General features: G+C 36.4%; 1 protein-coding gene across 1 annotated transcript; it reads right to left on the bottom strand.

Annotated features, from left to right (window-relative positions):
• Positions 1-784: 784 nt before the first annotated feature.
• Positions 785-13,905, bottom strand: eif3eb (eukaryotic translation initiation factor 3, subunit E, b). The gene is made up of 13 exons (XM_057355414.1): positions 13,776-13,905; positions 12,627-12,744; positions 12,284-12,401; positions 12,118-12,160; positions 11,883-11,987; positions 11,268-11,393; positions 10,759-10,883; positions 7,304-7,430; positions 6,867-6,968; positions 4,004-4,113; positions 3,384-3,486; positions 2,962-3,096; positions 785-2,173 (listed from the first exon to the last, which is right to left on the bottom strand). Exons 1-13 carry the CDS (start codon positions 13,863-13,865, stop codon positions 2,135-2,137), a joined length of 1,341 nt encoding a protein of 446 aa, XP_057211397.1. The 5' UTR covers positions 13,866-13,905; the 3' UTR covers positions 785-2,134.
• Positions 13,906-15,329: the final 1,424 nt, after the last annotated feature.

Below are 15,329 nucleotides of genomic sequence, written 5' to 3'. Positions count from 1 at the left end.
ACTGCATTTTTATAAAGACATAAAACTGTTGAATACATATTGTGGTACAAACCCTAAACAGAACCTTTCAGAAACATTTTGTCATGTGGGTCCGAGTCTGAAATCTGAATATAACCCAAGGAAAAACTTAACGTGTGTTTCAGAGGAAGTTGGTCATTCGTGAGTCACAAAAGGAATATTCTTTCCATCTTAGCTTGCTTCTTTGACGACACAAAATTTTGTGGCCAAAATTACCTGGTCTACCCAAAATCAAATGCAGCTGCCTAACATTCCAAGGTTTCAGATTCAGCTTGTAAACACATTGGAAAGTCGAGCAAACTTTACAGAGAAGATGCCCAGCTGTAATGAGAGGTTTATGGCTGCTAGACACATTAGATAAGTTAGTCACTGCTGCCACCTAGTGGAAAACACATCAACTAAGACATTGCTAGTGTGTGTTGTTCATTCTTGGGAAACAGCCAGATCACAGACTTAAAATGAGAGTTGAATGACAAGTAATACTGAACATAAATGCATTCATTATTCATTTTGTTTGTTTGTGTTCCTACACAGTGTTGGGTAAGTTACTCTGAAAAAGCATTTAGTTACTTATTACTAATTACTTTCTATATCCTATATCAACCTTGATTAGTTAAGTGATTCAAGGATAGGCATGAAACAGCTCTTTTAATTCATTCAAATAAATAATATTAAACTGCATAAAGTACTCTTATTAACTGACCAAAGCATTACAAATGTGAGAATTATACATTTAAGCACAGATTTTAAAGTTAGACTTTGAATTTTGATGTCAATTCCACTATTGCACACACATATATTACACAAAATATTTAGTTTAATTACATCAAAAGTAACTAATTAAATTACAGAAAAAATAAGAGTAATCCCTTACTTTACTTTTTCAAGGGAAAAGTAATTAAATTACAGTAACTAATTACTTAGTAACTAGTTACACCCAACATTGTTCCCACACATTTTTATTTCAAAATTCATTTGACCGTTTTACATTATTGAACTACTAAATAAAATAGTGAAAATATAGTGCAATATTGTAGAGTAGCCTATAGTCATCTGTAAATTCCATTTCTCTGGCGAAGTACAGAGGCGCATTTTACATGTTCACAGCATTCTTCAGTTGCTTAAAATACGAGAAGAAACCTAAAATGCTTTAGAACCTGCATATATTCAACTAGTTTGAGACGATAATCGGGGTTTAAAATTGAACGTTCCCTTCACGTTGCAGATTTATGTGATGCAGAGGCACGCGCTCATTCATTAAGCGGAAGTAAGAAAGGAGCCTCGCTTATGGTAAAGACAAATATGGGCGATAGTCTGAAAAAACAAAAACATTTTCCATACTAATTCAGACCTGGAAATTACGCAAATCTAATTACATACTTTTCTATAATTTTCAAAAATGCATAGGAACCCTAATCATTCCTACATATCTAAACAAGTTTATTTGACTTGAATAAGATGGCAAAAATACAAAACAAATGTTAGTTTTGATTATTATTTATATAGAATGCCAGCTTAGAACAGGACTACCTGTTAAAATGGCATTGAATGGTTTACACAAAGTATTGCAGACAGAGGTCAGGTAGAAACCTGTTCGGAATAAAAAAATCACAATTTTACAACAATTACACACTTCACTTTACATACCTTAAAATTCAATGTGAAGCAGGTTAAGATTATGAAAGCATCTAATAGCATCTAGAGCATGGTGCTCACAATGCCAAGGTTATGCATTCATTCGGCAAGAATACACATCCTAATAAACCAAAGTCGCTTTTGATGAAAGCATCAGCAAAATGCATGTGAACTCAGCATGCGAATAAACACTTTGTGTTTATTTTGGTGTATGCGAACGGAAAATGTTTTTTGAGATGACATACAATTGGAATATTCACTTAAAACGTTCAGGTCTCTCAGTCATAAAGAACCCATAAAATGTTCTGTCAGAATTTAACATCCCAGAACTCCACAGCCCTCATCACGCTGTGGAAATGTCGGCAACAGTCTTTTCTAAAATGATCCTATGTAAAACAAACTTAGGTAAAAGTTAGTAAAATACTAAGTTGTGATTGATGAACATAACGGTTGATCCACTGTTTTGATTTTGGTTGCTGGTCTAATAAAATCCAGAGTCTTGAGCCGCCCAGTTTGGTGTCTAGAAAAGAAAAAAAGGAAAGATTACGGATAAATTATTATTTTTATGTGAAGTTTCAAAGTGTGCAGCTCAAGCCGTCTCCAAAAGACACATGATGTGTAGGGATGTAACGATTCACCGTGAGCCAGTTGAAAATCGATTATAACGTGACGATTCAAGTTGGTTGAGACGTTATAAAAATCGCAGTACATGTTTTGAACAGCAGGGGCCGCTGTTTTTCTGCAAACTTGGTAAACGTAGATATGCTGATATTTCTTAAAAAAGTACAAGGAAAGCACATACAAAGTCTTAGTTTGTTTATATTAAAGAGACTTTTGTTTTATTCATCTTTTATTTGATTTGGAATTTGTTTTAAAACTGCTATTTAGTTTTGTTATTTGACATCAAATAGATTTTTATTTTACAAAGAATTGTGCAGCATTAGAGAAATAGTAAAAGGGCAGTTGTTCATTTAAAATTTTTCTCAATTCATTCTGTAAAATAATCGTGATTAAATCGCATTGTGAGATCAGAACCGTGAATCGCATCGCGAGCTGGGTGAATCGTTACTAATCTCTAATACTGTGAACTTTGATAACATAAAACTCAATTATTCATAGCTTTCGCAAAGTCAGGCCTTTGTATTTAAAGCATCCAAGATATATTTGGGAAATTCTAGGTCAGGTAATGTTGAGTTTAGGGGCCAACATACAAACCCAGAAGTTTCCCAACCAGCTCATTTTATGATGGTTATGGTTCCAGTGAGGCCTGGCTAAGTATTACTTGTCCACCACTTCGAATGAACGTACCTCATTTCGGCTGCTGTGGCTTATTTTCTTCTCAATGTTCATTGCAAGCATCTGACTACGGAAGGATAGGCTCTTGGTCTTCTCAATCACCTGCTGATACGGCGACACAGCATTGTTGCCCATCACCACATGACCCTGGGTAAATAAATGCATTTTTGTCAATAGATCCTCCAAAAAGTTACGCATAAAGAAAACCTACTGTCCTAACTAGGATGAAGTATTTAGAATTGTACGCAGCAATAAAGAGCTCAAAGAAATCTATGGTGGTTTTGTAATTCAGTATGGTTAAGAATTCTTCTGCAAGACAGTGTCTAAAAGATGAGCTTTTGTTACTGACATGAGGCTACTGAAGGTGTCTAGCGCATCTCAAACTAATGGGCTTTGTGTTTGGACATGTGTTCTGCACCCCAGAGCTCTCTCACCAGTTTGGAGTCGATTTTGGCATCCAGTCTGGCATTGCGGATCAGGTTGACGATCCATCTCTCAGCCTCCTCAGGGGTCATATTCAGCTTATCCGCCAACATGCTGCCCGGCGAGAGGAAGTGGTGCATAAAACAAGAGAGAAAGAACGAGATGGACACTACAAGATTGTTTACGGTCAACAACAAGCTATAGCTCATCTTCAAACAAGAACTCAACGAGTCTCGGTAAATATCAATCGGTGTGGTAAACACCATGACAGGAAATAATCCGTGTGTAGAATCTTGACAGATTCCACGCATTAGCATTTCCAAGTGTGAAAAACACCACGCAGAGATAATCCTGGCACGATCGACATAACACCCATCAAAGAAACTGTTAATACATCGGAATAACAACGGCTGTTCGAAGTGTAAACAGGGCTGTTGTTCTTTTATACGCATACATCTCTCTATACATCAAACCCTCTCTTCTAAAGTCCCTCTCTGTTGTGTCGTCTCTTTGGTTTTGTCAGGTATGCCTGCAGCTGCAGTGATCCCTGCGGTGCTGTGAATTCACAGCAAGCTACACTTTATTTACAGTAAGAGGATTAAAGAACGCTGGTCTATTCCTCCGGGGTTACCTGATGCAGATGCACTGGTGGATCCGACAGAACGTCTCGAATATGAACAGACGGGCGTTTTCGATGAAATCCTCCAAGCAGGCTACCAGAAAGAAGTCGTTCACCAGCACCTTAAAAACAAACAAACAAATCCATTCAGATTATTGACAAATTCTAAAACTACGTGCTTTGAATGAGATTTAGTATGAATGCCGTATACTGGACTATGTGCTTTCTAGTCAAATATTGTCACAATAATGATTAATGTTGTTAATATTAGGTGTTAAATCATGGACTTTAAAATTACAATATCAGTATATCAGTAAGTTGGCAATACAAATTTTTCAACAATTTGCGTTGCGTAAAAGACAAATTAATACGGCTTATTAGGGTTGCAATGATATATCATGTAAGGGATAATGTACAGGCAGTCGGTTGTTATCGCGGAAATAAGCGTGTGCGGAGGGTCTTGCATCACACTGAAGGGGCTTATTTCGCGATAACAGTCGGCTGCTTGTACATTATCCCGCTTAAAAAAACTGGACATGAATGTGATTTTGAAATGTTTTAACAACTCATTTTTACCGAATGCAGATCTTCCGCGAGGAAAAGCAGTTTACTTTCGGTTTCAAGATATAACGAACAGGCAATTTGGTTTAATCATTTTTAAATATAATGTTATATAACTTATTAAAAGATATATTTAAAATTGATTTGTCAAAAAAAAAAAGTCAAAATGATTTGCTGCATCCGGCTTACTGTGTTATTAGTTTTGAGAGGTTTTCTGGGAATAACGAATCAAGCATTCCAACGAGCCGTGTAATAAGGAACGGTATATCACAAAAATATTATAACATATTTTACACCATGTTCATTTTTAATACATACAGATGGTTCAATAAAATCTAAAATGTTGTTAATTCAATTTGTTTATCAATGTTACTGAATATAGTTAATATTTTTATATATTATCTGTTATTTATAGAGGTGAAACAATACATAACTTACATCTCAAAAGAATACATGATAAATAAGTTTATTCTTTTACTCCACTGTTGTATGTCTGATATGACATCATTGACAGGCCACTGCACAGCCCCGTGTCACTGTTTGGAATGGCGATTTGCTCACGATTTACAAGTAGTTGGAAACATTTGAGATATTGTAAGTACTCGGCTGAACAAAATATTTAACACTGGCCTAATGGTTTTTAGATATTTTACTGCAAAATTGTTACAAACTGTACCTTTAACATGGACAATTTTCAATTACTTTAGTTATTTTGTTAAAGAACTGACAACATTCAAGGTTTGATTAAACCTTCTGTATGCAAAATAATTAAAACTGAATAGATCGGTCACTGAAAAATAAAACGATATTTAACTAAATTAAAATATCAAAAGAAATTGAGAAAGCTAAACCATAAGAGAGAACTTCCTAAAGCTGTAAAAGCAAAATTTTACATAAAACATTTAAGAAACAGCTAACACAAAAATGAAAACTCTGTCATGAATTACTCTCTAGTTGTTCCAAACGTGTAATAATTTCTTTGTTTGGTTGAACACAAAGACATTTGGACGAATGCTTGTAACCAAACAGTTCTTGGACCCCATTGACTACCATAGACAAAAATGACAATGGCAGTCAAAAGGGCCCCAGAACAGTTTGCTGTCCTACATTCTTCAAAATATATTCTTTTGTGTTCAACAGAACAAAAAAATGTAAAGTAATTCTAGTAATTATATTATACTTATAATTACTTATAGTAAGTACTTATAGTAAGTAAAACATATCTTTACATTTGCTATAGATACATTTCTGTCATGGCAACTCTCGGAGTGTTTAGCATGGTAGTGTGCATGACATATAATGTATTTGGTCTTGGCGGAATAGATCTCCTACGCTGCTGCGGCGGAGCAAGTAAGGAGACTTGCTACTGCCAATATATCCACAACATGCTGCTGTGTGCATATAAGTAATGCTGCTGCTGCACATATAACATATGAATAAACCACAGCTTACGTGGTCCTTGTAGCAGATCTATACCAGTGGAGCTGGGGAAGGAGGAGGGTTCTGAAAATGTGTTGCACTGCAGCAACAATCACTAGCCGAGATTTAAACGTAGAGCAGCAAGCTCATTGGCTGCTGATACGGAGAGAACCAATCACTTCACCGTGTAGTAGTTATCATGTCGGATAGGTTTAGACTTTAAGACTGCGCTGTCTAGAGTTTCATGGCAGAACTATTCATTGCTATATTGTTGCACCCGTAGTAATAACATTTTTTGATTTCATTTTATTTCACAAAAATAATCTCAATACTATCGCATCGTGAACTCAGGATCATGTCTCGTATTGGATGTCGTTACACTCCTAGTGTTCATATATGAAATAATTATCTATGATAGAAAACCACATAAAATAAACATTTTTCTCATTCATCAAAAGCCCGTTCTCGTGCACAGAAAGCTAATTATCGACCTCATACTACTAATAAACAGTTTGTAGTATTTCTTTAGTATATGTTCTGCCATAAACTAAAATTGGTGATAAAGCAAAAGGAGATTAATTTTTCACTGGTCGAAATTGAAAATGCTCCCTCTGGCCCAACTAGGCCATGTCTAACAGGAGATGAAGTCAAGTTCACTGCTGTGGGTGAAAAACTGACAGCAAAAACACTTTGAAAAGCCCACTGGGTAAAAGCAGTAAATTACAGTAGACAGGGATTTTCAATGGATGAATGGATCTGTGGCTCCCAGCAAAGGATGAGAGACTCTGAATGAACGTCTCAAACACAGGGAAGCAGTCTATTATGGGAATTACAGGGATGACAGCCCTGGCGGGTGCATTTTGCTCGCATATACGCAGCGGGTGGTGAACCTTACCGCCTCGCATTCTCTCAGCTTCTTCTGAGCGCTGTCGAAATCAAAGTTAACGTAGAGGCACTCCACAAACTCCGTGATGGGATCCTTGTACGTGTACGACTCCTGTTGAGAGAGCGAAAAAGCAGAGCAGAACGTTAATCCAGCTGTAATTTGACAGCAAATGCAGCACGCATATCCTTCAGACTGACATCTAGGTTAAAAGTAGAAGTGCTGTTAATTCACAAAATACTTCAAAAGAAGCGTGCATGTGAAAAGTATAAAAGGAATGAAATGCAGCGCTTGCTCTTCGAGCTGGAAACCTCAAAGAAGAATCTGGGAGCTCATTCATGTGAAATTAAATAAACTCTCAGTTCTGATGTGCCTTTCAAAAAAACAGAGCTGTTTAAACCGTATGAACGTGCATGCAAACCACACATCTCTGTCGTGCTGTCGAGTACCTGTTGGATGACCTTAACAAGGTCTTTGAGGACCTGCCGTCGTTTCCTCACGTCTTTGTTGGTAATGACGGCTGTGGTTAGGTAGCGTAGAATGTGGGGGCACATGGTCTGAATTGCGTTCAGGTACCTAAAAAATTGACAAGACTCATCAGTACTAGGGGTGTAACGATGCGAAAATGTTACGATGCGCATCGTAGAGAGATGGGGATATTTCACGATATGATGTTCTTTTAATTCTATTCGTTGAGTGGTCAAGACACTGCGCAAGCGCATCACGTGTGCTTATCTCACATATGCGGTAGAGCGAAATCTCTGGGAGAAGGGGAAGCACAAGACATGTAATCTGTGTCTCCACGTGGTTTTCCTTCACAATCGCCGGTAAAACACAGCAAACTTGAAGCGTAACTGCTGGCGAGTCACCCCGAAACTCATTACAAAGGCAAGCGGAAACTTTATTATATGCCAATGTTCATTTATCCGCTAATGTGAGCTGCTGCATAACATGAAATGCAACATAGTAAGCCTAAAGAAACCAGCGCTGTTCCGATTAGAGAAGTGATGAAGTGAGTCGTACTGTACAGTCAAAGATTGAATGACATGCTAAAGAATGAACCAAGTATGTAATTTGCATGATTGAAGAAATGTAATAAAGTTTATTTGATATATCTTTTTGAAAGATATTTCTCATTCATTACCGTCTCAAGCAAAGACAGTGCAGCTCTTTTCTTCAAAGAGACATGAGCCAATAGCGTTTGAGCTCTGTCAGAGCATTTCATTGGTTGAACATATGAATGAATACGCCCATCACTGAACGAACGAGTCAATTGAGTCAAAATGAGACTGAATGAACCGGTACATGTTGTTCATGGTCTAATATTCTCTGTGTTGCAACAATGCATATCCAGTAGTTAGTGAACTTTTCTGAAAAATACAGGTAATGACCTGGTTTAACCTGTTGTCACTTTTATTTGGACCAAAACAAGTAAAAATGGTTCACAATCACTTGTTTCCTTACCGGGTTGATTGATATTCCTGAAGGTTAACTGACTTGGTGTTAAGCTGATGATTAATTGTTCCCTTAATTTTTTTGAGCAGTGTATATTTAATATTGAATAATATGCTAATGCTACTATCCACCTTTTTCGCAATGCGTGAAATTACCCATATGCCTTGCGTGTGTGCGTAGGGCTGATGCTCAAGACTTCCGGTTCACCGCTTGATCCCAAGTTAGCTTGAAAGCTTTTAAACGGACGTTATAATACTTTTATGTCATTTAAAACAGCATAATGTCAAAGGGCAGTGTCTAAATTATTTCACAGGGGCATGAGTTTTTAACCTAGACCGTAAAAAAACAACTTTGTTTCTCACCATAAGAAGTTGGACAGCGACATCTACTGGGATGATGACACTGAACTCCAGCCAGCAGGCACATTTGATATATCGTCTTATATATGTAGACGGCCAAGAGCTTTAAATTTATAAAAACACTTAACATTGGACGAATTCTTTGCCATAACCATCAACAGTTCACATTTATAAAGTGGAGGTTGCTGAGTCCAGTGTTCTTAACAGGGGAGTCATAATCTAATGGGAAGGTTTTGATACTCACATCAGATATAAATAAACCTGATCACATCGCGTTGGATCTTTTATAAAATAATGCAGTATTGGAGACATTAGGATTAGGGCTGCCACTAACGACTATTTTTATATCGACTAATTTATTGAATAATCGACTATTCTAAATGAATAATTTTTCATTGTTAAATTACACAGATAGACATTTTACAGAAAAATATATACTTTTTGTAATTTATTGATAAATGCAGAACGACAAGCAGCTATGAGTCTTTTAATTTTTATAAAAAGGACAACAGCCATTTTAAGCTAAATATAAATAGTCAAATAGAAAATAATTAAAAGCTAACTGTTTGGGCTGTTTAGTGCAAATGAACGAAGCCTCAATACAAATTACAACGGAACACAGCGGCGTCTAAATGAAATATAATTAATCAGTATATTTGTATATTTGTGCATGCTGGAACTGTATGCAAAAAAAATCACTATACAGGTGCTGGTCATATAATTAGAATATCATCAAAAAGTTGATTTATTTCACTAATTCCATTAAAAAAGTGAAACTTGTATATTATATTCATTCATTACACACAGACTGATATATTTCAAATGTTTATTTCTTTTAATTTGATGATTATAACTGACAACTAATGAAAATCCCAAATTCAGTATCTCAGAAAATTAGAATATTACTTAAGACCAATACAAAGAAAGGATTTTTAGAAATCTTGGCCAACTGAAAAGTATGAACATGAAAAGTATGAGCATGTACAGCACTCAATACTTAGTTGGGGCTCCTTTTGCCTGAATTACTGCAGCAATGCGGCGTGGCATGGAGTGGATCAGTCTGTGGCACTGCTCAGGTGTTATGAGAGCCCAGGTTGCTCTGATAGTAGCAATAACAATAAAGTAAATAACGAAGTAAACAATATGTTGTGATGTTTTTGAGAGGTGCAGAATGCAGTAGTCAGAGCTAAGACTGAGCTGTCTTTAAATGTTATTTACTTTACGCTCTTGTTGTGTCACGTGGTAACACTCGTTCATAAGGTTTTCTGAGCTTTCTGTGGCTGTTGCTACAGCATTTTACCGCAAAAAATCTTCGATAAACTTCATTTTTAACCATTAACAGAAATGTCCTCTAACATGGTAACAAATACAAAACGGAAGTGCGGAGCATCAAACAGGAAGTCACTCGCTGTAATGGCGCCCTCCATGCAGATGTCAAGAAAAAGGTGGATAACATTTCATAATGCCAAGCAGCTGTCAACCATTGTTTTCCCCAATGTTTTATGTAGAATATAAGATACCAGAAGCTGAATGTCTGACATAAATACAAATGCATGTACTGTATATATATATATATATATATATACAGAATCCGAGAACACAAACAACTTATTTTGCGGGACAAAGGGAATCAACCACAAACTACCTACTATTCCAAATAATGTTACTGACCATATGTGCATACTGTCAACAAAATGTGCTTTGAAAAGCTTCTGTTTTACTATTACATCAGAGAGGTCTTACAAAAGCTTCAACATTGTGTGTGTGTGTGTGTGTGTGTGTGACATCTAAGCACTCAGACTGAGTGGAACTTGTTAAACAGTCACGCAAACATGCACCGTTGCCCTAAAATTTTAAGATTTAAATCTTTCAGAAACAAATCTCCGGTTAACAGTGAGCTTCCTTAACTACCTACTTAAGTAATCGTTGCGAACATAACGCATATGTACATCATATTACATCCAATTAGAGCGGCTGCTTAGTGTAAACTGAGTGATGTTGTTCAAAATCGAAACAGACCAATCCCAGGTCAATATGACCAAGTCCAAACAGAATGCAAAGCAGAGGGAATTTTATGAGGTTGTACTCACTGGGGTTGATACAGGAAGAGCTCGATGATGTTGTCTCTGCCTTTGGGATGGTTGAAGAAGACAAACAGAGACCAGTGAATGAGCCACGTCCTCTGCTGCAGAGACTGAAGAGGTGAACTAACCGACTAAAAGATAAAAACATTGTTTTATTACTAAAAACTCAAGGGTATATGCTACATTGCTTGCAGTTTCACTTGTCTCATATTAGTACCGTGCAAAACAATGGAACCAATAACTCCGGGCTCATCCATTTTTAACCACCCTGCAAATAAAACGCTAAGCGTCTACACAAGGCTGATGCAATGTAAATGTCATCCTGGTCATTTCTGTTTGTATAGTTGATCTAATGCCTTATGTCTGCACAATAGGACTGTTATATCTGAGCACAAAGGATCATGGGTAATAAAGTAAATTAAGCAGTGGGCAGGATATTGGATTTCTGCAGCTGATAAAATAGTCGCAAAGCTTAAATCATAAAGGGGAGATTCAAGGGTGCCGGAGAGACTCACGTTGTTGTCGATGGTCTCTCGTAAACGGGTCAGGTCCTCCATGGCCGCCTCCCAGTTTTGCATGAGGATCTCAGATGCCAGTTTCCCCCAGAGAGAGCTTAAAGCGTTCCGGTCTGTGGAGGGAACCTGGGACATGACAACAACCAATCAAACGTCTTTACTGCAGCAGGGGACACATAACGATTTTTTTATATCTAGGGTACCGTGTAGGTTTAATATGCATGCAACAATCTGACATAACATGATTAATGACAATTACTTCACGAGTCTATAAGCAACAGACTAAAAGACGCTTTTTTTGATCGGGTGATGTCTGTTTCGGTGATGGTGTGTTGTCACCGCCACTCACCTTCACAATAAGTCATTTTGCAACATAGTTTATTTATACTGCACAATAATTTCAGGATAATGTTTGTTTTATTCGGTATTAGCAAAAACAAAAGCACCCAGTGGCGTCGCACAGGTCAAATTAATTTGTTTCAGTCTTATTTTTCCTCCCGCAACACCACCCCGGGCGGTAATTACAGACTCTATTTCACACTTCACAAACCACAACAACCGAAACATGCTATATAACAGACTAGGAGTGTCACATACACGTACAACAACACTTACTAGTACACGGAAGAAGTAAAGATACTCGGCAGCACCCGAGTAGTTTCCACACTCGTACTGGAATTTGGCATAGCGGTATAGCGTATCCAAATATTCCTGACGAAACTGAGTGGTCAAAAGAAAGAGTTATTGTAAATAGATGGTCAAATAAAATCAGATAATAACAACACTGACAAATGTTCATGCAATTAATACAGAATTGCTAAAACTGTGGTTAAAGCATTCAAGTACTTACACTATGTTTTTCTGCTAAATACTCAAACAGCATCCTCCCATCCCTTACAGAAAAAGCATAAAGGCAATATTACACACAGATAGATTTCATGATTTTTGATAGTTGTTTGAAACATACACAAAGACAGGTGTTTAGTATCAAATAAACAGATATATTCACAGCAAACCTGGTGGACTGCATCTGTCTCTGAGTCTCTGGATCTTCAAACATCTTCACAATGGGTTCAGTCTCAGATTGGAGCTGCTTCAGCTGGGCCACTACTGTCGTTCTTTTTTCCCTTAGGGCTACAAAGAGAAATTATTACATGTAATACGTACTAAATAATAAGACACTGTAAATTCTCTGTTTGTCTATGAGAAGTTAAAGACATTTTCGCATTATCTGCAGAATTGAAGAATGGATTTGATCCTAGTAAATGTATTACACAGCGGTAAGAGTACTTCACCAAACACTGTGGCAAAATAAATAAAACTGATGATAGAACCTTCACTGGACCTGGAAACACTTACAATGTGGAATGTCTTTATCCGGATAGAGGTTCTTGTATACATCCATGGCAAAGTCAACCATGTTTGTCTCGCTGAGAAGATCCAACTTCCCTTGAAAAAGTTCTTTCTCATTGTAGATCTGTGACGGAAACAACAAATATGAGATTAAACAGGAGTATATGAGGATTTTCCAATACAGAGGATAAATGCAACGCATATATCAAAGCTGTTTTGCAGAGAACAATGTAATTGTTCATTTTAAAAGGATGTTAAGAATGAGTGCTGAAATCATTGAGAGACTTTCAAAAAGCCGAATAAGATACACTATGGTAATTCGATATATACTATAGTACTGACCGATTATTATATGCACTGGGAATATCATTTCAAAACAACTATTGTAGTAATTTACCGTAGTATTTTCTGTAAGTGTAAGTGTACAAATAGAGATAAAGAGATACGGGGGGAAATATGCTTGCAATTGATATGACACTGCAGTAAAGTAGCTAATGCAATCAAATCAAGAAGTAAACAAACTGAATAAAGTGGCTAATTCAATCACGATTATTGTTAGATTTAATTTCCGCATAAATAAATACAAGCCCACAAAATCAAGAATTGTGAAGTGTTAAGCTCACTATACATTGCCGGCTATATATATATATATAGGGTAGGAGGAAGGGGGTGCCTTCTGGCTATTCATGGAAGGAGGGGATTCCTTCTAAGCTAAACATTCTTTGTCCGAACTGCTACACCTTATTTGGTCATTCTGTGAATCCCTGGACATATGAAACCTGCCAGATGTCTTTTGGCACCGTATATAAAGACTTGTAGTTTCTAAAATAAATGAGTTCAAAAGCTTGATGCCTCTCTGTGTCTTGTTTTTGTGCTCCCAGATCTGAAGAAGAATTCTCTCACAACATCCAACCTATTTATGATTTGATTTTACTGGTGATCCAAAACACAGAAAGAAATTTAGTGTTCGTAAGGAACCAGAAATTTAACACTTATAAATGTTGTTTCAGATTAAATTCAAGAAAACCAAATCCTTTATGCAGATCAGCTGTCTGCTCGGATACACGTGGCGTTGACCATCTAGCGACCACTAACATATAAAACACCACACAAAAAATTAAGTATTCGTTACATATTCTGGCATTCGTATCGTACCTCTTTGACAGATAGAAATTCCAGCAGCGGAAAGACCAAATGCCGGTCTAAAAAATGCGCGATCTTGGTGGTAAGATCGTAGTCCGCCATTTTGAAACGAAAAGAGCTTTTGAAAAACTTTATTGACCCATCGAGAAAGACAAAGGTGACCAGCCTTCAGCCGAGCTAAGTGAGGCATAATATTTTTTACTAGCCTAACGTTACATGACGTAGGGCCTATAAGTAGCTGATATATCATACCAATTTCTGTATTTGACTGAATAGATAGAAGCTCACCAACTAATATCACAAAAATATCAGAATTTATAAATATTATAAATATATTCTAGTGTAAAATTATAAAATTCATTATCTAATTATGCATTATTTTTAAAAATAAATTGCAATATGACATCTATTGTATATATTATATATTATGTATATTATATAGCCTATTAATATTACAATGATATGATATTAAACGTGCAGTAGAAATAAATAACTAATTTAGGCTTTGAGCAGAAACTATAGTTTCCATGGTAATTTTGCTTAAGGGTAGGTCATATTATTACTTTATGTACTTTAAGAGGATAATTTAATAAAGAGTAAGAAAACTGATCAAACGATACAACAGTTTCTTCTTCAAATATGAACATTCTCAGTTAATTGCTAAATTTGTCATGGTCCTCACTCACTTAAATACCACATTCTCCTTTTGATGTTTTTATCTTTCCTTAAATTGAAATAACCAAGCAGTTTTACAAAGCAACTAAAGACATCAAACCTGGTAAAACTGTACAAATGTAGATGAGATAAGAACATAATAGGCCCGGTTTCACAGACAAGGCTTAAGGCTAGTCCCAGACTAAAATGAGGTGTGACCTGTCTTAACTCAATATAACTTGCCCAGAAATATCTTAAAATATCTCCGTGCCATTGTTTTGTCTCAAGATGCACACCAGTAGTGTGTTCTTCTAAGGCATTTTTATAAAAGCGACATAAATATCTTAATTCAACTAAGGCATAGCCCTGGCTTAAAATAAGCCGTGTCTGTGAAACCGGGCCATAAATTGCAGATTAATATATGCTTTCTTCCAAAAATATATATTTTTATTGGATCCAATTCTGGCAGTAGCCAACTAGCCATGTCCTATTTGAGATAAGGCTGTATTAGTCATCACAATGAATATCAAGCAGGGATACAAAATTATTTCAGTACTTTATAGTGTGTAGGCCATGTACTGTAATAAATCTGAATCATGTGATGAGAGTCATGGGGTTAGCTATTTATTTATTTATTAAGTTCACATTCAATTGATTTTATAAAGGAGATAAAGCATCTGACTCTGAGTTAGTTGCGGTTTCTAAAATCATGGAGAAATATGGATTTCTTCTTGGAAAGGATGAATGATGGTGCACTGTGGACACTAAAGTCAAGGCAATATGAAAGACTGTGGTGAGAACACAAAAAAGATCTCCATGGTAACTCATGGTAACTTAATTATTTAAAAAATGTGACATGCAGATATCATCCACAGCCTTGATATAAGCGAAACAGAGTCGTGTCTTATCATC

The sequence above is a fragment of the Triplophysa rosa genome, linkage group LG16, assembly GCF_024868665.1.
Source record: "Triplophysa rosa linkage group LG16, Trosa_1v2, whole genome shotgun sequence".
Taxonomy (NCBI): domain Eukaryota; kingdom Metazoa; phylum Chordata; class Actinopteri; order Cypriniformes; family Nemacheilidae; genus Triplophysa; species Triplophysa rosa.
This window is presented reverse-complemented; position numbering and strand designations above follow the sequence as displayed.